At 39.6% G+C, this 24,197-nt stretch overlaps 1 protein-coding gene across 18 annotated transcripts in view; it reads left to right on the top strand.

The window, feature by feature from the left end:
- Positions 1-24,197, top strand: part of Lrch3 (leucine rich repeats and calponin homology domain containing 3) — a 106,904-nt gene that overhangs the window by 38,391 nt on the left and 44,316 nt on the right. For all 18 annotated transcript variants that reach the window (XR_012910031.1, XR_012910034.1, XM_075966090.1 and 15 more), the window contains exons 3-9: positions 1,240-1,366; positions 4,173-4,278; positions 8,769-8,905; positions 10,683-10,792; positions 19,705-19,795; positions 21,056-21,176; positions 23,580-23,728. Coding sequence is in view for 16 of the 18 variants with exons in the window: in XM_075966090.1 (XP_075822205.1) it covers positions 1,240-1,366; positions 4,173-4,278; positions 8,769-8,905; positions 10,683-10,792; positions 19,705-19,795; positions 21,056-21,176; positions 23,580-23,728 (841 nt within the window). In the remaining 2 variants the exon portion in view is untranslated. The remainder of the gene's footprint in view (positions 1-1,239; positions 1,367-4,172; positions 4,279-8,768; positions 8,906-10,682; positions 10,793-19,704; positions 19,796-21,055; positions 21,177-23,579; positions 23,729-24,197) is intronic.

Genomic DNA, 24,197 nt, shown 5'->3' with positions numbered 1-24,197 from the left:
TTAACTTTCTCCTCTCTGTCTCTAAGATGTTTATGGTTATTTATGTTACTTGTTCACACCAGCAGTTTCTAATATGTTCTCAGGGTATAATAATGGTTTCTCCCATGTTTCTCTTGTTTCTTCTTTTATTTTTTAGTTTTGCATAATTAACAGATCCTACTAGCCATTAGCTTAATAGGCTTGTCGGAGTCTCTCAACTGTGCTTCTCCAGTTACATTTTCAAATTAGCTTCTAGTAAATACCAGATGTGATGGACTGAGACACAGTTTAGCTGGTAGAGCACTAGCCTGGTATGCACAAGGCTCTAGGTTCACACGTACACACAGCATTGATGTGTACATAATGTGAGTGTTGGGTGTGCTGGAATGCATGTGCAGAGGCAAAGGACAACTCTGGAGTTGGTTGTTCACTTCCACTTTCATGTGGCTTCTAGAGATTGGGTTCAGGTGGCCGTACTTGCAGGAAGTGCCTTTACCCGGTACTGAGCCTTCTCGTTGGACCTTGGACATGTATTTCTCGTAAATATTTTGTTGCCCAGTTTATATGCCCTGGGTCTAGAGAGATGATTTAGTAGTTAAAAGTTAAAATGCTCTTTTGGAGAACTTGAGTTCACTTCCCAGCATCCTCGTCAGGCAGCTCACAACTGCCTGTACTTGGAGCTACGAGGAAATCTGCTGCTCTCATCTAGCCTCTGGGTGCTGCATATGCCGCTCTCTCACACGCATAGACACTTAATTAAAAATAAAAGTAGAATCTGTTCCATTCAGATATTTAGCAGTTTTAAAAATCATGTTAAAAAAATAACACAGCTAGAGAAATTTGTGTGTAAATGTTAACTTTTCTTAATCGGTATGCATTGGAGTAGAATTATTATTGAATTAAAAAATTTAAAAGGTCCGTGAACTATATTAATCAAGAAAAAGATCTTGAAAATGGGGAAAGATTTGGCCCTAAAGAATTATTATGGGATTAAATTTACATAGTAAATTTTTAATTTGTTTTTATACTAATGATAGATATGTTTTATTATTTTGTGTTTCTGATTTTCATTTTTTTAAATAAACAAAAATTCCTGTTATCCGTTTAAATTTTGTTAGCTGGGAATGGTTAAACTGGCAGGAACTCAAATCTAGTATCCTATTTGTTCCTTGTTAGACTTCTTTTTGTGTCTGAAATGAGGAAAGTGGAAACATTTTCATCAGTGGTGTCTGACTGCTCTTTCTCTACTTACTCATTTAGTCGGAACCAACTCTCGACATTGCCAGTACACTTGTGTAATTTACCATTGAAAGTCTTAATTGCTAGTAATAACAAATTGGTCTCACTTCCTGAAGAAATTGGACATCTCAGACATTTGACGGAACTTGTAAGTTAACATTTTATTTTTTGATTGTCCAACATGTCTGCAGTCTTCTATATGATTAAGATTGTTTTTAAAATAATTTTATAGTGTTGGCTTGATGTATAATTAAAAAAGACTTCAATGTACAAGTCTTAACATCTCCACACAAAATGGGGAAATGTCTTTGGTTATTTTCTAACCAGCATTAAATGATTTCTGTGGTACTAAACTTTTAAGATGTAAGTTAATAATGTAGTTGAGTTTTCAAATTAAAATTTTAATATCATCAATATTTTTATGATTTTTCTTAGCCGTTATCAGTGTATGGGCACTCCAAAAGTTAGTGTTTGTTTTTTGTATGTTTGTTTTTTCTTGCCATACCCTTAGAATAGTAGCCAACTGTAATTTGCTTTTATATATTTTCTACTATATATTTAACTTCATCTACTATTATTTGTGAACATATAAGATACCATCTCTTAAGTATTTATGTTTTGAGTTAAGAGTCAGACTAGCTGGGTGTTGGTGGTGCACCCCTTTAATCCCAGCACTTGGAAGGTAGAGACAGGTGGATCTCTGAGTTTGAGGTCAGCCTGGTCTACAGAGTGAGTTCTAGGACAGCCGAAGCTACACAAAAAACCCTATCTCAAAAAACCAAAATGAATAAATGAAATAACGAAGAGTCATACTATGTATATCCTCACAATCATATTATGAGCTGGATTTTATTATTGACCGCATTTTATAGCTAAAAAAAAACAGTACTCAGATGTTGTAGTCTGCCGGAGACTGTATAACCCAACGATTGGAAATCAGCCTGTTTGAACTAAAGCCTATGTTTCCTATTGCATGAAATAATCAAATGCAACTGTGTCCATTGAAATTTAGTTTTTTGTGTGTGGTTTATTGATAAAGATGGTTGTAAACAGAAAAAAATTGTATAAATCTAATTGGACAAATTAGATACCTTGGTGGGAGGGACTTAAATATAACAGGTTATATGTTAAACCTTCACAGACATTCAATATAGAGTTGGGAGTTTAGGCTACTCTTTTTGAGCTAGCAGACTTTGGAAATAAAATCCAAAATGTTTGTCTTGGGACATTCTTTAGAACTTGGCTTGTTAGCAAGAAGTAGGCATAAATTATACTCTTAAGTTCTTTTGTTCATTTTTTCCATGATAGACGGAATATAACTGTTTATTTTTTATCTAAAATTTTTTTCTTATGGTGCAGTTTGATCATATTCTTTTTGTTTCTTTTCTTTTTGAGAAAAGGCCTTACTTTGTAGCCTAAATTGGCCTTGAACTCAGTCTCCATACCTTAGTTTTCCAAATTCTATTGTCAAATTGTTGAAACTTTAAATACTTATTCAGTTCTAAGTACTCAAAAGATAGAGTCATGCTTCTAGTTTTCTACAGAAGGTACCCTCCTGCCCTCCGTCATTCCCGACAGAGAAAGAATGAGTAACTTCAAAGCTGCTGTTCTCTGTGCCCTTCTCTCTTTCCTTCCACTGTCGTTTGTGGGTGGAAGTAAATGGCTTTTTATCAACACAGGTGTTTTCTGGGAGACACATCACAAATTACTAAGACCTTTACCACAGACTCACTTTTTTTGCCTGAAACTTATTTCACTACCCTTAAATTTTGTTGCCTAGAACACTGAACTTTAAAGTCTAATTTTTTATTCTACTGTCATTAATGAAAGGTGAAAATTATATTCTTTTCTCTTTTGAGAAAAACAAAGTAATGTCTGGGCCAGCGAGATGGGTCAACAGGTAAGAGTCTGCAGCCAAGCCTGATGACCCGGGTTCGTCCCCTGAGACCCATGTGGTGAGGAGAGAAAACCAAATCCACAGACTGCTGTCCTCTGGCCTCCACACACAAAGGTTTCCTCTCCCCGCCCCCCGGGTCCACAAACAAATAATAATTGTAATAATGAGTTTTAAAACTGTCAAAAGCTTATTGAGGTTTATGATAAGCAAACTGGCTTTGTAAGTTGTTTATGAGCTGTCTTTTTTTCACTCATGCATTGGAGGACTTTCAAGTATTCATGTGCAGCTTGAGCTTCCTTCTGCTGTACATAATTATGGTTTTGTAAGTTATTCTGGCTGGCCTCAGACTTACGGAATTCTGAACTTATTCATCTTGGAAGCTGTAGATAGGCACTTTTTTTGGACCCACTGGCTCAAGCTTGTAAGCAAGCTACCAGCAGACTTCCTTCCATATTGTTTGTATTAGACTCAGACTGACTGGATAATAGCGGCCTGTTTTTCCATGGCCTCTGGTTTGTGTACACTTTATTATTTCTCTTTATATTCAGTTGGATAAAAATTAGAGTCATTGTATACATTTTAATTTTATATTCTTGACCAGCCAAACTGATATTTTGAAAAATGAGAGCTTTTCTGTGAAGTAATTTTCATTTAATTTTTATCATTATTGTATTTTTTATTTTAATTAGAACAGTATAAAATAAAATATATCATTTTCTGCTTTAACTTTTCATCAACATCTTTGAATCTGATACTCTAGGCCTTCTATTTATATCTTAAGCCATATTATTTTTGCCATATCATTTTAATTTCAGGATTTTCTATAAACCTACATAAAATCTGAAGAATTACTCAAAAGTGTATAATTAAATGAGAGTACAAACTGAATTATTCTTAGATGAAGGATGATAATACATATACCTATAATATTATTATAATATATATTATTACCATGAAGGAATGTAGGTATTATCTTGCCTAATATCACTTTGTAAGTATCTTAAAGCAAGCAAGTTTGTGGTTAGAATAATCATACCTTTGTGTTCTTTTGAAATAGGATGTGAGCTGCAATGAAATTCAAACTGTACCTTCCCAAATTGGTAATCTGGAAGCCTTGAGAGACTTTAATGTAAGAAGAAATCATCTAGTACGCCTGCCTGAAGGTAAGAAACTACGAAATAATTGTTTTGTTGGTATTTGTTTTTTTATTTTAAAGATCTCTCAGACTGATGGGCACAAGTCAAAAATATGTATGAGTTAGAGCCAGCATTTGAAATCTGAACGCTTTTTGAGTTAGCATCATCTAGACTGTGCACTTTAGAAGCTGTTCAGAGCTGGGTCTTATGCCATGGGCCTGTTATCCCAGCTACTCAAGAAGCTAAGCAGGAAGATCACAGCATGAGCAACTGAGTAAAACCCTGTCTGAAATTCAAAATTAAAGGACGAGAATCATGAGTCTCATGCCAGCCTGGCAATACAGCAAGACACTGTCTTCGGAAAGAGAGAGAGAGAGAGGAAAAGGGAAAGAAAGAACCGAAGAGGGTTTGGGGATACAGTTCAGTGCTAGAGCGCTTGGCTAGCACAGTCAAGGCTGGAGGGCCAGCGTTAATGCTAGCAAAACAATCACAAAAACTTGAGAGAAACGTTTTGATAACTCTTGCTCAGTGACTCCATTTTAGATCCTGTTGACTTATGAACTATTGTAGTTGGTCCTTGAGGAGAGTGTCATTGTGAATTTAGCTAAGCATGGCTATGGGCAGAAATGTAGCACACTTGATAGTCTGGTGTGATGTAAGGCATTTCTGTAGGTTAGCCCTGATTTATAAATGGACTTTGAAAATTAAGTAGGATCAATGGAGTTTGAGTTGAACTTAATTTTATTCTTTACTAGAAAAATTCTGGCCGGGTCTAATTCAGCATGTGTAGGTGATACGTATTAACAAACGATGTGAGACTGTGGTAGAACTGGGTTTTCTTATGTGCACTGTAAACTCTGATGTGGATTTGAATGACAGAAATGATTAAACAAATTAAACTTTATCACATGCTCATGAATACATATCTATGAAAGAAAAGGCTACAAATGAAAACAAAAATGAGAACCATTTTCATTAAATTCAGACTATATTTATTAAATTTAGTTATGGAAAATTTCTTTTTTTTTTTTTCTGAAGCCTGTCCTGGAACTAGCTCTCGTAGACCAGGCTGGACTCGAACTCACAGAGATCTGCCTGCTTCTGCCTCCCCATGAGTGTGAGGCCTGCCTTGATTAGAGAGAGACCCTGTCTCAAAACTAAAGAAGAAGAAAAAAAAACAGCAAAAACAGAAAATCTTCAGAAATGTTTTCATAACAATGATCTAGGTTCTATATGACAGAATTTAATAAATGTTAACTAATGATGTTTTTGCTTCTACTATAAAATCCAAACAGTATTCCAGTTTTATCTAATGAAATACTTAGTTGTTACATACATTTGACATTTGGATCTAAAGTAAACACATTAGGAAATTATTTTCTCATTCACCTTTGTACACTTACCACATGTTCTCACTGAACTTGTCAGGCAGCCTTCACGCTGACACCGTTTGCCTTCAAGCCTTTCCTCCATTGCCTATTGGCATTTGCTACCTACTCAAGATAGGAACAGAAGCTCCCAGTCAAACAAGAATTATGACCTATGTCCTAATAATGCAGCACATTCATCCATTCTCTCTCAAGGACTGAGAATGAAGCACAGAGCCTTGTGCATGTTAATTAAGCAAGATGCTACATGAAGCTGTGCTGCTGCCACTTTTTCTCACTTTCTTTTGTTTTCCTCTTCAGAGTCCAACTTGCCTTGGCAGTCCTGAGATTTACCGCCCCTATCTTGACTCCTAAGTAGCTGGGATACCCAGCAACACACTTTCAGTGCCACATCCAAAATTCTCTCTCGAGCTATCGCTTTATTCAGGGCCTGATCACCATCTTCTAGCTTGTTCATGGAGTAAGATTACTGATGAAAATATTGAAGTTTGGGATTGTATGTGTGTATTTGGGTTTTTTCCCTGAAGTAGAATCATATAGCCTACGCTATCCTCAATTTCACAATCCTCCTGCCTCAGCCTTATGAGTGTTGGAATGGCACGTTAATGCCACCATACCTAGCAACATTGAGGTTTTAATGAAATTTGGCAAGTACAGTGTCATGGTTTTATCATCTAGTTTTATTTCTGCTATAAATTGTTGGAAATATAAGTTACACTGCTGTAAATGTTTAATTGCATGGTTTGTAATCAGCATGTTAACTAACTTGAGATGGCAGGAAGTTTAAGCATTTACTAGTAATCTCCTACATTGTATTTTGGTTGATAACGTATTTTTTGTTACATTGCCATTTTAATTTTTAAATTAATTTTAGCAAAGTTTAAAAGATAATTAAAAGCTTTAAGAAATTATTAATCATTTTCCTCACCTTCCCCCCAACTTTCAGTGGTCAAGAGCATTTTCATTAAATTTGTTGGCTGTTTCATCTGGTATTTCTTGACTGTTTTTAAATGATGGTTTGGGGAGGGGAGCGTTTGTTTTTGAATTGTGGTCTTGGTATATAGTTTGTGGCTAGCCTGGAACTCACCATTATAGCCCAGGCTGACTGCACTTCTGCTAGCAGTGCTGCCTGCTGCCTGGGCCTCCTGAGTCTTCTGGGTACATTGCTGCACCTAACTGACATGCATTGAGACCCAGCAACTGCACGTGGGTTGCTCTCTCTAAAACCGTTCCTCTGATCCAGCCTTTGCAGTTTGGAAGATTTAAGATCATCCCTTTTTTCCTGGTCACTGACGTTCTGTGAAAATGCTGCCGTAGAGTGGGCTGACTCTGTTTGTCATTCATTTAAGGACATATGTGTGGTCCATTCCTTCTGTCGTGTGAATCCAGGGCCAAACTCTTGAGACTTGGCAGCAGGCTCCTTTGTCTGCTGAGTCTTTTTTTTTTTTTTTTTTTAAGACAGACTCTCCCTATGCTCCCTTGTGTGACTCTGGCTGTCCTGGAGCTCTATGTAAACCAAGCTGGCCATGAACTCACAGGGATCCTCCTGCCTTTAGCTCTTTCATGTGCTACCACACCTACTTACTGAGTCATCTTGCCGGCCTCTTTCTCTTTCTAATAATTTTTTTTCTGGCTCTTTTGTTTCACGTTTCAAATGAATGTTATGTCTAAATCTTTGATCCTTTGATTTTTCTTACATGTCCTTTCTTTGCCATTTTTGCTACCCTAGAGTAAAACAGTTCAAGCGTTCTTGAATTTTTAACTATTTTTTTAAGATTTATTTATTTTTGTTTTGTGTTCATTGGTGTTTTGTCTACATGTGTGTCTGTGTGAGGGTGTCAGATCCCTTGGAACTTGAGTTACAGACAGCTATGAGCTACCATGTGGGTGCCCGGAATTGAACCCAGGTTCCCTGGAAGAACAGGCAGTGCTCTCAACCGCTGAACCATCTCTCCAGCCCCCATTCTTGAATTTTTAATTTCAGGAATTCATTCACAGTTTTTAGTTTCTACCATTATATGTAGAATGCTTGTTCTTCTGTGACTTTTTAGAAATTTTTAGTGATTCCATGTCATATTTCTTAGAAATCAAAGATAATCTAGCTTTTCAAATTTCCCTCTGTTCCTATATTCCTGTTTCTTCTTACTTTATTTTTTTCTTTTATTATTTCATTGGTCTTTCTGTCTTACAGGTTGTTGGAGACCTCTTAGTTTCTGTGGGTCATATATAATTTATGCACATCATCATAGAAGTTCCGAATACATTGGGTAGAATTCTTGAAAAATAATTAAGCAAGAGGCTATATATTTTACTGGGGAAAACTCAATATCAGTATTTGTCTTAGGGTTTCTATTGCTATGAAGAGACACCATGACTGTGGCAACTCTTATAAAAAAAATTAACTGTTTAGCTGGGGCTGGCTTACAGTTTCAGCAGTTTAGTCCATTGTCATCAAGCCAGGGAGCCTGATGAGGGGCAGCTGAGAGTTCTACATCTGGATCAGCAGGCAGCAGAAAGGGAAAGTCACACTAGGCCTGGCTTGAGCCTCTGAGACCTAAAAAGCCCGCCCCAGTGACATAGTTTCTTCAACAAGGCCGCACCTCCTAATAGTGTTACTCCCTATGAGCCTGTGGGAGCCATTTTCTTTCACACCACCGCAGTCTCTAAAGATCTTTTATATGGGACTGTGTAGTTTCTCCAGAGAAAGATATGACTAGCAGTTCCTCTATATAATTGTACGTATTTGTAATTACTGGCATTTAGAAGTAGGGCTAAGACAGAGCAGGTGGAAAAGTAGGTGGGATTGCCATTAGTGTGTTTACTTTTACATCCTCATTTTCAACTGCAAACCTCTATTTAACCCCTTTGTTATCCTCTTTCTTATCTTTTTTTTTTTTTTGAATGGTGTCCGGTGTCTGAGAACTAAGTAGTTCTGGGAACAAAAAGGGGAGTCAAGCTGCTTGATTTTTGGTAGTTCTCCTATCTCAGAATAATCAGATTATATTTTATACCTTGTCAGTCACTAGGACTAGAGGTAAATGGTCTTTGAATCCACTATATTTAACTGAAAGTATTGTAAAAATTGTGTATGTAAAACATTAGTGATTGTTGCATTTTCCTTGCATGCAGAGCTGGCAGAAGTGCCTCTGATACGACTAGACTTCTCGTGCAATAAAGTCACAGCCATCCCCGTGTGCTACCGGAACCTTAGGCACCTCCAGGTGATCACCCTAGAAAACAACCCACTACAGTCACCTCCTGCACAGGTAAACACGGGGCGTCTGCTGAAAGAGGTGATGTCTATGGCAGAGTTCTCTTAAAAGACATCCTCTGTGTGTCATTGGCGCCCCCCACTCCCTGAATGCCCTTAGTAGAAGGGATGGAAAAAGATTGTGACGTTTCCACCAGCATCCCTGTCGCTAGGCTGGCACTTTTGTGTGCACCAGAGGTTGACAGCTGGTGTCTTCCTCAGTTGTTCTGCCCCTTACTGTTTTTATTTGTTATCTCCCACCTGAACTTGGAGCTCACCGTGAATTCAGCTAGTCCAGCCCGCCAGCCCCAGACATCATCCTGTCCCCACCTCCCCAATGTTTGGTGCACACTGCTGTTCCCAGCTTTTGTGTGGGTCCTAAAGATCCAGACTCAGGACCTGTTGCTTGCCACAGGGGCAAGCATTTTCCTGACTGAGCTTTCTCCCCAGCCCTTAGGCACTTTAAATTGAAGAATTCCTCAAAAACTAGTTTTCTAATAAAATTTTTGTTTCTTTTGTAATTTTCTATTAAAGCTTGAATTGGAATATAGAAGTGCCATAAACAACAACTTTCCAAACTATAAAATTATCAATGTATTCTTGTTACCATTGTTTTTGTGCCTTTCTGTTTCCTGAAATGTTAAGTTTCTCATTTAGCCAGTTGGTTCATTTGTTTGCCAGTCACTAAAATGAAAATGATAACCAAAGGTAGTTTAAATTCTATAATCTATAAAATATTTGTCAAGTCCATAATTTTCACTTTGAAATTTTGTGAAGTTATTTTTTTCCATTGTATCTGTGCACATGTGCTCTGATGTGTGGAATTCAGAGGACAGTTTCGTGGAGCTGTTATCTGTCTTTATGTGGGTTACAGTATGGGCAGTAGGTGCCTCTACCTGCAAGCCGTCTCTCCAGCCCTCACTTTGCAGGTTTTTAAAAAATAACTTGTATAAGCTTATGGCAGTCATTATAGAATCTGTAAATGTCATATGTGAACTTTATAACTATAAAAAGGGTTGTTAGTCAGTTTTTAATCTGTGAAAAAGTACTTGGGAGAAAGTAAGTAAAAGGAAAGAAGGAAGGCTCCTGGTTTCAGAGGTTTATCCTGTGGTTGGCCGGCTATTGCCCATGGTGAGACGTTGTCATGGCAACGGAAGCACGTGGTAGAGCAAACCACTCACCTCATTGTAGCCAGGAAACAGGAACATATAAATTTCTCCATTTTATCATTTCTAGTTCTTTCCTGTAGAGATGAGCATTAAAAATGTAATTGTATGTGATTAATTAATGCGTAGAGAGAAGTCTATAAAGTCCTGAATGTATATAGCAAGTCAGTATTGTTAAATTTACTTGGTATGTAACAGTGTTTATAATTAAAAATTACTTCTGTTACTGAAATTTTCTAGTAGATAAAAATCAAAACCCTTAAATAAACATTCAGCCGATAGATTTCTTAATTAATACACTAGATATTTAATAGAGATGCCTTAAAATCCAATTTATGTTACACAAAAAGCTAGTTATGATTTTAAAAAAAAGCACCATGGGTGGCTCAGTAGTTAAGAACACTGACTATTTTTCCAGCAATCCAGGACCACTACCCAGTGTCCACATGACTGCTTAACACTGTTTGTAACTCTAATTCAAGGGGATCTAATATCCTCTTCTGGCCTCTGTGGGCACAAGCATACACATGGTACAAAGAGATGCACACACATAAAATAATAATAATTTTTTTAAACATCTATATTTTAGATGAATGGTAATTTGACTGAATTTGTTATTTTATTTAGATATGTATAAAAGGCAAAATCCACATATTTAAATACCTGAACATACAAGCTTGTAAGATTGCTCCAGATTTACCAGATTATGAAAGGAGACCATTGGGATTTGGCTCATGGTAAGTATGTCTTATTCTTTTGTTATAGTACATGACAAGGGAAATCAAATAAACTCTATTCTTAAATTGCCTGAAAGAAAGTAACACTCTTATCTTCTGAGTGCTTGTCAGTCTCTTACAAGTTGGTCACTATTGACTTCGTAGTTCTTTGTTAGAAGAGACTCTTCTCTATTGGGTGGGTGGTTAGCATCATCCTGGCCCCCTAGGTACCAAAAATACATCGAAAGGTTTTCAGATAGCCAAATATTGCCAGTATCCCTGGCAGTTCCCCCACTTGAAATTCACTGGATTGAGTGGCTTAAATACCACTGACAAGATTTCTGATTTATTGCAAGTCATTTGAACGTTTTTGCTTCATTTTCCTTTATAAGTGTTAAGAAGTTGTTGAATGTTGACATCACTTTGAGATCCTTTTAGTCTGTGAATTCCTTAGCTATATATCACATGCCATGTAAGATGTGGAACAATCTAAAGTGTAGGAATTAAATTAAAAAGCTTTCAAAAGAAAGCTTTCAAAAGTAAAGAAGTTGCAATGCCCATGGACTTTACTCAGCAGAGAACCTCCCAGGCCTTTGTTTAGGACCTGTCAGTTTTGCTAAAACCACAGTCCAGATGAGCTTGCTTTGTAATTTTCTAGCCTAGAATAGATGAACAAATGTCCATGTAGTTTCTAAAAACAGATGTAGCCAGACATTTCTGTGGTGTATTAAATATGTATCATGTTCAGAAAAGGCAGCTTATTATAGTCTTTATTAGAAATTACTAAAATGAAACATTAAGTGTTTTACAAAGGAGTAATCTAAAGCTGTCTGAAAACCTCACTTACATGTAACAGGATTTCTCAGGGAAATAGCGTGCTACTCACTCCACAGGGATTTCACTTACTGTTCACTGCAGATTCTGCCAACCATACGGGATTCCTCACTCAGCTGGGCATTTGGTAGACACAGTAATTACTCAGGAAATAGTTGTTGAATGAAAGAAACACTGATTTAATCAGACAAATACTGCTTCCCTCCACATAAAGTCATCAGAAAGATCTTTGCAGTGACATTCTAGGGTGCTTAGTCTGACTATTAGATTGAAGGCTTAGACACTGCGAAGGATATTTGAACAGCAACTCTAACATAGTTGCTTAAACATAAACTAATACAGCAAAGAAAATGAAAGTCATACTGTAACCACGCCTACCGAGACCACCCTCTCGGCTCAGTGTTCCCGCTCAGAGGACTGAAGCAGGTCAAGAATGCCAGGGACATGACAGTCGGAAGACTGTGGTGTGTAGGCCTCTTGCAGGAGGAGGATTTTGGCAGTGAAGAATATGAAATGACTCAGATCCTTATTGCCAAGAGTTTTCATTTTACCATCTATATTCTCTTCCTCCTTGCCTTTTTTCCTAGCTCAGTTCATTGCTTATAATATGGAAACACTTGTTAGGTGTGGACGGAAACCTTGATTTTCCTATTTTGTTTTCATTAAAGTGTTTTACACGATACTCTTACAAGATGTACAATACACCAAAGTTGCCTTTTCTTTTGAGTACACACAATTGACTTTCCCTGGTGGAGCTGTTGATTCTTGGAAGGAAAACTTCCTTCTCCTGGAATAGCAGAGTAGGAGCATGAAATTGCTCCTGCTGCTCTTGAGCTAATTATTAATTATGGTGAGCGCAGTGTGTGTTTGAAGACCACCTGAGGAGACGTCGGGATGAGTGGTACGCTTTGATTGAGGGCTGAGGGACTGTTCCTTAGTTCTGAGACTGGCCTAATTTATGTTTGGAAATATTATAGTACTTATTTTAAATACATAGTGAATATACTATATTACCTGGCATATACATAGTATAAAATACTGTATTACCTGGCAAAGGACTTGAGTGCATGCTTGCTAGCAGATATAAGGTTTGAATTTATGCAGGAAAGTTCTTTCAGGTTTCTAAGTAAATGGGAAACCTAAACAGTGTAAAGATGTCATTTCTCTCCAAAAGAATTAGAGATTTTAGGAGCAGGGCATTACAGTTCCTATGATAATCTCTAGTTGTGGTCACTCATTAGGCTAGTTCCTACAGTTTCCACTTTTTTCAGAGACAAACTGTTGTTTCAGAACATTCCTGAAATGTGAATTTGATACATATATGTAGATATAGCTGGCCCTCTGTTTTCATGAATTCAGGGGTTAAAAAAAAATTACACTTTGTTCTTGTCATTATTCCTTCGGCAGCAGTGCAGCATAGCAGCTGTTTACATGGCCTGTGTGTTACATTAGACATTATGAATACCCTGAAGATGATTCAGAGTACACGGGCAGGGGATCACCAGGTATGGTGACATGTGTCTGTAGTTCTATCCCTCAGAAGGCTTAAGTATGAGGATGACTTGAACTCAGGAATTTGGACTCACTTTAGACAACAGTTTCTCAAAAAGCAAACAAACAATAATAATAACAACAAAAAACCCTGCTGGGTACAGTGATACATTCCTGTAATCCTTCCACTTGGGAAGATCGTCCTCAGCTACATAGGGAATTCAAGACTCTTTCTTAGCAGCAACAACAAAAATACAAAGGGTATCCATAGAATTTATGGAAATGCTTTGATACTTTACATGTCATCATTTCAGTCTCCCTAGATTTGGGTATCTGTGAAGAGTCCTGGAACTAGCTCCCCATGAACACTGAAGGGAAGCTTTATATGTAATGTTTCATTTAGTCCTCTAGTACCAGGGAATGTTGAAATAAGGAGCGGCGGGGCTGCGTTCCCAGCACCCCGGCCGCCTGCTCGGCTAGCTTATGCCCCGAAATAATTACACAGAAACTATATTCTTTTAAACACCGTTTGGCCCATTTCTATCTAGCCTCTTCTAGGCTAGCTCTCGCACCTGGATTAGCCCATTTCTTATAATCTTTGTAGCACCATGAGGTGTGCTTATCAGGAAAGATTTAGCATGTCTGACCTGGTGACTGGCTGCATCGCGTCTGCCCGGGAGAGAGCTGCATGGCATCTCCCTGACTCAGCTTCTTTCTCCCAGAATCCTGTTCTGTTCACTCCACCCACCTATGTTCTAACCAATAAAATGGGCCAAAGCAGTTTCTTTATTTTTTAACCAATGACCTTCCTCCATCAAGGGGATGAAATGTTGTACTTCTGTTTTTTCTTTCAGAGGTACAGAAGATGAATAGAATTGTGTTATAGTTAGTGGTTTATTTGTTCAAAGCATAGATTTGGCGTTAGAGGCTCTTGGTTCTGAGTTTCTGTCTTCTTAGGGTACTACGCTGTTTATCCTCTCCAAACTTCCATTTTCAATATAATATTTGCACTGGATATACTCTAGCAATAATTCTAAATTAACAGATATATTCTGAATCTGAAAGTTCTTTACGTGACCCTAAAACCTGTGTTATTAGGCAAGGATTCATTCGGATAGAGTCCAGACCTCCAAAGAATCCCTTAACTCTTTGAATATTCAGTACAAACTAGACAAGCTAATACTTTTAGTTCTTAGATTTAACCATCTTTTGATGTTGAATTTTTTTGTTTTGTTTGTTTGTTTTAAGATTGTGTGTAACCTTGGCTGGCCTGGGATTCACTCTGTAGACCAGACTGGTCTCGAACTCAGAGATCCCCCTGCCTCTCTCTGCCTCCCAAGTGCTGGAGTACTAGGATTAAAGACTTTTGTCCCCAAGCTAGGCTGAGACCTACTTTTTGATAAGATAATTTTAGGCATCTTTATTGACTAAACATGTTTATTTTTGTTGATGTGAGAACAAACCCAAACTATAAGGAAATACTGAACCACTGACTGATAAGAAAAATCCAGCTGTGGGACTGAAGAGATTGCGTGGGCTCAGAGATTGCGTGCACTGACTGCTCCTCCAGAGAACCTGGGTTCAATTCCTAGCAACCACATGGAGGCTCACACCTGTCTGTGACTCCAGTTCCAGGGGATTTAACACCCTCATACAGATTTACATGTAGGCAAACAACAGTGCACATAAAATAGACTCCGACAGGAGGGTCAGGTTCGGAATCAGCTCTCGACTACAGAGTGAGCCACCGAAATCAAAAAGACCTGCCTCTGTAACCCCACCCTCTGAATTTATTCTGTTCAACAAGCCTGATCTTCTAAAAGCCAGTGACCATTCTTTATTCATAATATTCTTTTTTTTTTCCTTTGGTTTTTGGTTTTTCAAGACAGGGTTTCTCTGTGTAACAGCTCTCTGGCTGTCCTGGAACTTGCTCTGTAGATCAAACTGGCCTAGAACTCACAGAGATCCGCCTGCCTCTGCCTCCCGAGTGCTGGGATTAAAGGCACACACCACCACCGTCCAGCACATATTAACATTCTTAGCACCTAGAACGTCGTGTGACATTCAGTCAATGCTCGATGCACAAATTCAATTGAAATAGATGGAGTAACTTTTTAACAAAACATGCCCTCATTTAAGAGCACGTTCCCACTGAAGTGATAACTTATTTGATGGTTTGTTCAAGACTGTACAATCCTTGGGTTCTATTTTCTTAGACTAAGAAGCTTCACTGTAAACCCCATTGTGCTATACCACTTCATCATCTTGCTACCAGTTACCAGTGCATATGAAGCTACTTTGGGGCTAGTTTGTTAAAGAGACTGAACTTTATGGGTAAAGATAGAACATGACAGAGATACAGCCTGGAGGCCAGGTAGATTTCAGAAAAACGCTTTATTTTAGCCATGCATTCTAGTGCCTTCCTGTAATCCCAGCCCTTGAGAAATAGAGACAGAAGAGTCAGGAATTAATGACCTTGTGCTGAATGAAACCCTGTTTCAAAAACAAGCAAAACAAAACAAAAAAAAACCCAATCGTTGCTTTTCCACTTAGGAAGATTTATTAAATAAAATACTGGTAGACTAATTTTGTAAAATAGAATTTGTTACTTTTTAGATTTCTAATTAAGTTATTTTTTAAAGTTCATTTAAAAAGAAGCAAGAAATAAAATCTATAAAACTCCTGAAAAAATACCTCTAGGGCTAGGAGAATTTAGATCCCCAGCACCCGTATAAAAGCCTGGGCATGGCAGCACACATATCTCCAGCATGAGAGACAGGGACAGGTGCATTCCTGGAGCTGACTGGCCAGCCATCTTAGCCAATTCAGCGAGCTCCAGGTGCAGTGAAAGACAGTGCTCAAAAAAATAAAGTGGGGAGTCTCTAGCCTCCACATGCACGTGCATCCCGTCACATACACGGAAGAACGTCCTGCTGACCACAGACAGTAGTAACTATAAAAGGAAAAATAGGTTAGACTTCATCAAAAATACAGCTCTCCATACAAAGAAAATGATGGCCATAGCCTGGGGACAATATTGGTAAAGCGTATGAATGATGCACGATGAGGACCTGCAACTTACAGTGATCAGCAACCCAGTGAAGAGATTCCTCACAGAGATTTATATGGTGAGCACACACACAGCAAAGTACTCCACATCATTGTTAACCACAGGAGTGCAAACTAAGTCACTGTATTCACATAGAGTCGCAGGAATGACTAAGTTCAAGGAAGGTGACCATACCAAATGCTGGTGAGGGTGTGGAGCAAGCAGAGTGCTCGGAATTGTTCACAGAAGTGCAGGACTAGTGCTTCCAGTGCTCCAGCAGTTCTGCAGAGACATGACTTACCGACAGTGACTCTGCCAGGGCAGTGCATCCTGAGTGTGGGAGACCAGCACAGCCAGCGTGCACAGCATTTCCATTCCTCCCCTATCCCTCAAAGCTAGTTCTTTTTCTAACACAAGACCCAATAGACAACTCATCTGCCCTGCCAGTGTCCTGCCCATTCTTGGAGTTCCTGTGAGTGGAGTCAGTGTGTGGCATCTTGTAGCAAACTCCCTGAGGGTCGTTGGTGTTTGCATGTATCCTTAGGATTTGTTACTCAATTTCCACACTAATGTAAGACTTAACAAAGGAAGAACCTCAGAGCAGTGTTTGTCCCTAACAACAATAACAAGGGGACAAGAATTCACTACAGAGAGGTGTGTGGGAACTTACTGGCAAAACAGAAACATCCTCTGTACTGATAGAATTACAGAGATACAGCATTTTGTCAACATTATACACCAATATTTAAATGTGTCTAAATTTTATTTGAAAAAATATTATTAAAGGTAAAGATGTGGTGGCACTTGCCTTTAATTCCAGTACTTGGGAGGCAACAACAGGTGGAGCTCTGAGTTCTAGGTCAGCCTGGTCTATAGAACAAGTTCTAGGACAGCCAGGGCTACATAGTGAGACCCTGTCTCAAAAAGCATAAAATAAGTAAATTTTAAACTATAAAAACAAAGTGTGTGTGTAGAGAATGGCTGTAGGTACAAGGGAAACAGAATAGCGGACTAGTGGCTGTTTTTGTGTGACTGGTAAAAAGGAGAGTAGAGAAAGAGCTTTTGAAATCCACAGCAGAAGTCAACCCAGCAGAAGGAAAAGGCCAAGGGAGCCCTGTGGAGAGCAGTGCAGGGTGATGCCGTGGGGTGTGCCATGCAGAGAGCAGTGCAGGGTGGTGCAGTGGGGTGTGCCATGCAGAGAGCAATGCAGGGTGATGCCGTGGGGTGTGCCATGCAGAGAGCAGTTCAGGGTGATGCCGTGGGGTGTGCCATGCAGAGAGCAGTGCAGGGTGGTGCCGTGGGGTGTGCCATGCAGAGAGCAGTGCAGGGTGGTGCCGTGGGGTGTGCCATGCAGAGAGCAGTGCAGGGTGGTGCAGTGGGGTGTGCCATGCAGAGAGCAATGCAGGGTGATGCCGTGGGGTGTGCCATGCAGAGAGCAGTTCAGGGTGATGCCGTGGGGTGTGCCATGCAGAGAGCAGTGCAGGGTGGTGCAGTGGGGTGTGCCATGCAGAGAGCAGTGCAGGGTGGTGCAGTGGGGTGTGCCATGCAGAGAGCAGTGCAGGGTGGTGCCGTGGGGTGTGCCATGCAGAGAGCAATGCAGGGTGATGCCGTGGGGTGTGCCATGCAGAGAGCAGTGCAGGGTGATGCCGTGGGGTGTGCCATGCAGAGAGCAGTGCAGGGTGGTGCCGTGGGGTGTGCCATGCAGAGAGCAATGCAGGGTGGTGCCGTGGGGTGTGCCATGCAGAGAGCAGTGCAGGGTGGTGCCGTGGGGTGTGCCATGCAGAGAGCAGTGCAGGGTGGTGCCGTGGGGTGTGCCATGCAGAGAGCAGTGCAGGGTGGTGCCGTGGGGTGTGCCATGCAGAGAGCAGTGGAGGTAGAGAGAGGATTCAGAAAATGTTCTGGAGATTGTTTCAAGAATAAGCTGTCCGGGCTGGGCAGATGGCTCAGCACATCTTGCTGCCAAGATGCTTAAGTTTAGTCCCTGGGAACCACATGATGGAGGGAACCATCTGATTATACATGTCGTCCTCTCACCTTCACAGACACACGGTGGTGTATATGTGCCTACAACATATTAAGGGAACAATTCACCAATAAAACATAACTGTTAAACATATGTACCAGAGTTGAGGGCAAAACCAAAACAAAAAGGAAAAGCAGACAAATAGATGTAAACAGTGGGCAGTCGCGGTTGCCCTCCCATCTTCACGTAGGTCATCCAGTTAGGTCAACAAAGGTGGCCAGCAGAAGGCACAGCGAGGAACAGTGCTTATCATGAAGCGTGAATACCTGAGTTCAATCAGGGACCCATGGTGGAGAGAACTAACTCCCAAGGGTTGTCTTCTCATCACTCTACACAAAGTCAACAAAGAAACTTCAGCATTGAACTACATCACACATGAAATGTCCTTAACCAAAATATAGAAGATATTCTAGCAGAGATACAGGAGCTCTGCTCTTCGTGCAGTGCGGCCTTCTCTGAAGCAGACCACAGTCTAGACCACAAATCAGTCTTGAATCCTTGGTATATACTTGAAAACTTACATTCCAAAAAGAAAAAGGAAAATCTCTTAAGAAGTGGGTAGATTCCTAGACTTGTATGACCTACCAAAATTAAATTAAGATGGTATAAACAACTTAGGGTAGTATCAGTCAATGAAGATTAAGCTGTAGTCAAGTCTCCAACACAGTCTAGGACCAGATGGATTCACTGCTGAATATTACTAAACCTTTAAAGAAGAGCTAGCGCTAGTGCCCCTTCTGCTGTCCCACTGCATTGGGAGGTAAACTGCCAAACCTGCCCGTGGAGCCAGGTTACACTGGTACCAAAACCAGATAAGGAGAACTTTTCATTTGTTTAGGACCTGCATTTGTGTGCATGCATGTGCGAGTATGCGTGTGTGTGTGTGTGTGTGTGTGTGTGTGTGTGCGTGCTTGTTTGCTTGTGTGAAAGCTAGCAAAAGGATCATGGGAATGATGCAAGATCTTCAGGGACATGAAAACAGGATGGTGGGCCGGGCGGTGGTGGCGCACGCCTTTAATCCCAGCACTCGGGAGGCAGAGGCAGGCGGATCTCTGTGAGTTCGAGACCAGCCTGGTCTACAGAGCTAGTTCCAGGACAGGCTCCAAAACCACAGAGAAACCCTGTCTCGAAAAACCAAAAAAAAAAAAAAAAAAAAGAAAACAGGATGGTGGAACAGTTGTGATGATAAAGCAGAAAGGGGTTGGCAGGAGGGGTGAGACAGATGAAGACAGTGTGTTGACGCGAGTCTGGAGAGGCTATGAGATGAAATCCATTGTGAGCTAACATTACACATGCGCACAGAGGAAACAGAATTGAGCAGTGGTACTTTTGAAAGTGGATTCTGAGCGTGGAGGCGCATCCTATTCTGTTTACTTTGTTCCTATTTGGAATTTTCCTGTTAAAAAGCTCAGAGAATGTTGTACACTTAGCTCTAATCATAGGATGTTTGTTAATAAAGTTGTAACTGGTTAATTTCAGATGTTAATTTTAAAAATATTCAGCCTCATAGTAACAAGTAACACTTCCTTTGGACAGCCATGAAGAACTGTACTCACGTCCTTATGGAGCCCTCGATTCAGGCTTCAATAGTGTGGATAGTGGGGACAAGAGGTGGTCAGGAAATGAGGTAAGTGTTCTCTTCATATACCAGAACTCCTGACTTAGAAAAATTACATAAAATGGAGATATCAAAGAAAGGGCAAAAAACTTACATAGTCCTGCCATTGGAGAATTCTACACTGTTTCGTCCCATGTATGGATTTTCTGGAAAGCTGAATAGGAGTTGAGGTGGTTAAAACTGAAGCCTAGCTGGCTCTTAGGAGGCTAAGGCAGGAGGACCACTAATTGAAGACAGCTTGACCTGGGTAGTAAGTTCCAGGCAGCTTACACTGCATAGCAAATCTCTGTCTCAAAAGCCCTGACATTAGAACTTGATGGCTGATGATGGAGCGGAGCAGTGATAGGAGGGGCGCTGGAAGCCGAGAAAGTAAGTAGGACTGGAAACCAAGCTTCAGATTGTAGGTCAGTGGTGGAGCTCTTCCCTGGCCACTGGCAAGGGCTGGCTTCAGTCCTACAGAAGGTGGGACATCTTAGTGAGTTCATTCACATGCCAAAAATACATGGGTTTGTTTGTTGGTGTGTTTTGATTAATTAATAGTATTATATTATATATATGTAAATAGTATATATAGTCTATAGTATAATGTAATTATATTATTAGACATACTTCAGGAGGAAATGACAGGTGGATCTCTGAGTTCAAAAGAAGCCAGGACTACATAGTGAGTTCCAGGCCAGCCAGGCCTGTACAGTGAGACCCTGTCAAACCTAAAAAAGTTAATAAGTCAAATAATAAGTAAGTCAAACCAAATTAATATTACATCACAACTTATAATTTGTAGTTATGTATGTATGTATATATGTCTTGGTAACTATGTTCATGAGTATTTCAATGCATATATATGTAGATAATGTAAACCCATGTATATACTTAGAGTTCTGAATATCCTTCTATTTTTGCTAATTGTGGTAAAGTTTACCATTTTAAAGTACATATTTCAATTGTATAATTCATATAATTATACAATATTCACTGTCAATTCCCCAGACTTTTTTGCTTTATCTTTTCTATGTAAATTTTAGTTTCTATCCCTGTTCTTTATATTATCTAAAATTGGAAATGATGATTTGTTTGTTTTTGTATCTTTTTTTCCCCAAGACAGGGTTTCTCTGTGTAGGCCTGGTTGTCCTATACTCGCTCTGTAGACCAGGCTGGCCTCGAACTCACAGAGATCTTCCTGCCTCTGCTTCCCAAATGCTGGGATTAAAGCCGTGTGCCACCACTGCCTGATGGAGATTATGGCTTTTAATGCTTCTGCTTTTTAAGCCTACAGATGAATTTTCAGATTTGCCACTTCGAGTGGCAGAGATTACTAAAGAGCAGAGACTTCGGAGAGAGAGCCAGTACCAGGAAAATCGCAGCAGTGTGGTAGTCTCAAATGGTGGAGGTAAGCATGATTGTGATGATGTTTAAAGCCTTGATCGTTCGCTTGTTTTGTTTTATATCAGGCTCTCCTATAACCCAAACTGGCCTCTAACCCGTTAAGTAGGCAAGGTTAGCCTCAAACCCCCTCCTCCTGTGTCCACCTGATCTTCCTACCTCTTGCTGGAAGTACAGGCCTGTTCCACCACTCCGGGATGTGTACTGCTGAGGATTGAACCCAGGGCCTTGTGTGTGATGGGCAAGGACTTTGCCAACTCCCACATTAACATTGTTTTTGTTTAAGAAAGAAACAGTTTGATTTGGCTTAGGGTTCCAGAGGGACGCAGTCCACCGTGGTGAAGACGACATGGCAGCATGCAGGGAAGGCATGGTGAGGGCCTAGGCAGTTAGTGATCCCCGTTGTGATGTAATCTTTGTCACACCCACTCTTTGGTTTCTGTGTCTATAGCTCCTTCACTCTTCTAAAGACTTCTGTTTATATATGACAAAAAAAAATTTGGAATGAAAACCGAATTTCTCATTTTCAGTTTGTAATTAAAATTATTTCCCTCAAATACTTATTTCAGAGGCAACCTTAGAAAGTATAGTTTATCTGCAGTAGATTTTGTTTATCTTGGTCTTACTACAATATTCTTCTGAAGTAATATTGTCTCTTTTTAGGATTCTCTACTTTAATGAGACTTCTTGAGCTCTTCATCAATTGTGTTTATCTGCTTGCATTTGTTTTTAACTTTTAAAAATAGAGTTACCTGTTTATTGGGAAGGAGTGTGCGACCGCAGGCACGATGAACTTAGAGGACAACTTTTCTCTCCTTCCACCCTGTGGATCCCATAGATCAAATTCAGGTCATCAGGCTTAGCAAGAAACGCTTTTCCCTACTGAATCATTTAGCCTACACTATATAAAATGAGTTTGTACCCCATTGTCCAGGCTGACTCTAGCTCCTGGGTTCAAGTAACCTTACACCAACCGCCTGAACAGCTGGGACTAAGGTGCCTACCAGCATGCCCGTCCTCCAGGGCATGTCTTGGTGTAGGCTCTGTTTCCCATCTGGAGTATGTTCTTGGAGCTTCTGAAGACTAGCTTTCTTATTCTGACATTTTGAACTTAGTAGTCATTTTTATAAAATATACCATTCTTTCTGCTTCATGTACTTCCGAAGCAAGTTTTAAGATTCCGTTCTGTATTCTTCCAATTTGAATTTTAAAGTCTAATGTTCAAATCTTGAGGGCCAGTGCTGAGGGATAAATACATAGATTTTATAGAAATGCTTATGTTTTTGAGAAACAATTTCATTTCTAATTGTTTTGTCTTCTCTGGTTTACATTCTTCTTTATTTCTGTCACTTACCATCCCACTCATATCTTAATAATTTTATTCTAAATTTTGCTCTCATATTAGTTATCTGTACCGTCATTATATTTAAGACAACATAATTTCCAACTGTGCCTTTCAGTGTGGTAGCCACTAGCCCCATGTGGTTATTCAGCATTTGAAATGTGGCATTTGCGGACTGAGGAGGTGGCCTCAGTGGATAATGTAATATCACCTTATAACCTTTTAATTCTTTTAAATCTTAGTAAACTTATAACACAAAATTCAATTTAATATAAGCTGCAGTTCATTTAAATTCAGTGTTCTGGCACAGTAAGACAGCATAAAACTACAGTTGGGGTTTAACGTACTGCTTGAGAAACATCTTCGCAATGAGCTCTTTCCTAGTGAGCCATTTAACTAGCTGTTAAAAGTAGTTAACATCCGGAAGCTTGTAGATGAAAGCATTCTATGTGTCTTCAGCTGCCTCCTCTCCTCCAGTGCGTTTCTAGGGGAGTAGACGTTTTGTTTAAAAAGTTATACGATACACTTTCCAGTCGGTGTCTTTGAGAAGAGAACATTTTTCACTCCCAAGCTACTGCAGAACTCTCTGAAGCATTGCCCTCTAGCAAGTAATCTTCTAATAGGGAAATCTTTGTGCTCTCTTTTTTTTAAGTTTGAACTGCAGGAAGGGAAACAGTCAATAAGTTTCTTATCCCATATCTTCTGTCCTCTTTTGAGTTAACTGTTATATTTTCTGGATCTCAAACTAATGAAAAGATACAGACGGCCTTCTGTCTCTAAGCAGCAGCCGTCTTCTGTCCCACAGACTCAGGCTGCCTTTTTAAAACACTATGGAGCCATCCAGAGAAAAATAAATAGATGTCAGGGTCTAAACTTCAATGGTTCACCCTCAGTTTTTGCATTGTTTAGTGTATTTGGACTAAGTTTTGCAAGGGTCTATAAGACTAACTCCTAAAGGCATATGTCACAAAACAGACAAAGGGAAAAGGGAGAGTGTTATTTAAGCAGATGTCTTTATTGTCTATTTAACTTTGAATCTCTCTCTGTCTCTTTCTCTGGGGTGTACAGTGGAGCATGATCTGGATCAGATTGACTACATTGACAGCTGTACTACAGAAGAAGAAGAGAACGATGTCAAACAGCACAAAGGCTTGGATGCCAACAGTCTCAGCTCACAGTTCATGGCATACATTGAACAACGGCGGATCTCCCACGAGGTAGAGTCCCGTTTTAGCCTAAGAAAGTTGGTATTCCTACTGAAGACAATTTGGGCTGGCGTAGATTTCAGCATGGCAGTTATTTATTGGTTTAGGCCTATTTTATTTTCCATTCCAATCTTAGATCTGGATTTTTCAAACTTAATTTGGAAAAATCAGGAAGTAGTCTAAAAAATGATTCAGATTTTATCCTTCAGATAAGAAGGCAGGTTTCATTCATTTGAAGATGCAGTAAAGGGGACCCGAGCGTGACCTCAGGCTTTTGCAGAGAGTGCATGGGACAGAATACTTTTCCTTACTATATTGTTTTGCTTTCTGACTGGCTTTTTTCTTTCCTTTTCTTTTCCTGATTGGTTTGCTTTTATGTTATTGCTAACTATAAATCATAATTTGATAGGTAATTAATTAAGCCAACGTTGACTTTTGAGGAAACGTTCAAGTTACCCATAGAATAATAATAAGTTTAATT

This window comes from Microtus pennsylvanicus, chromosome 1 (assembly GCF_037038515.1).
Source record: "Microtus pennsylvanicus isolate mMicPen1 chromosome 1, mMicPen1.hap1, whole genome shotgun sequence".
Taxonomy (NCBI): Eukaryota; Metazoa; Chordata; class Mammalia; order Rodentia; family Cricetidae; genus Microtus; species Microtus pennsylvanicus.
The sequence above is the reverse complement of the archived record's forward strand: the minus strand, read 5'-3'. Positions and strand labels throughout refer to the sequence as shown.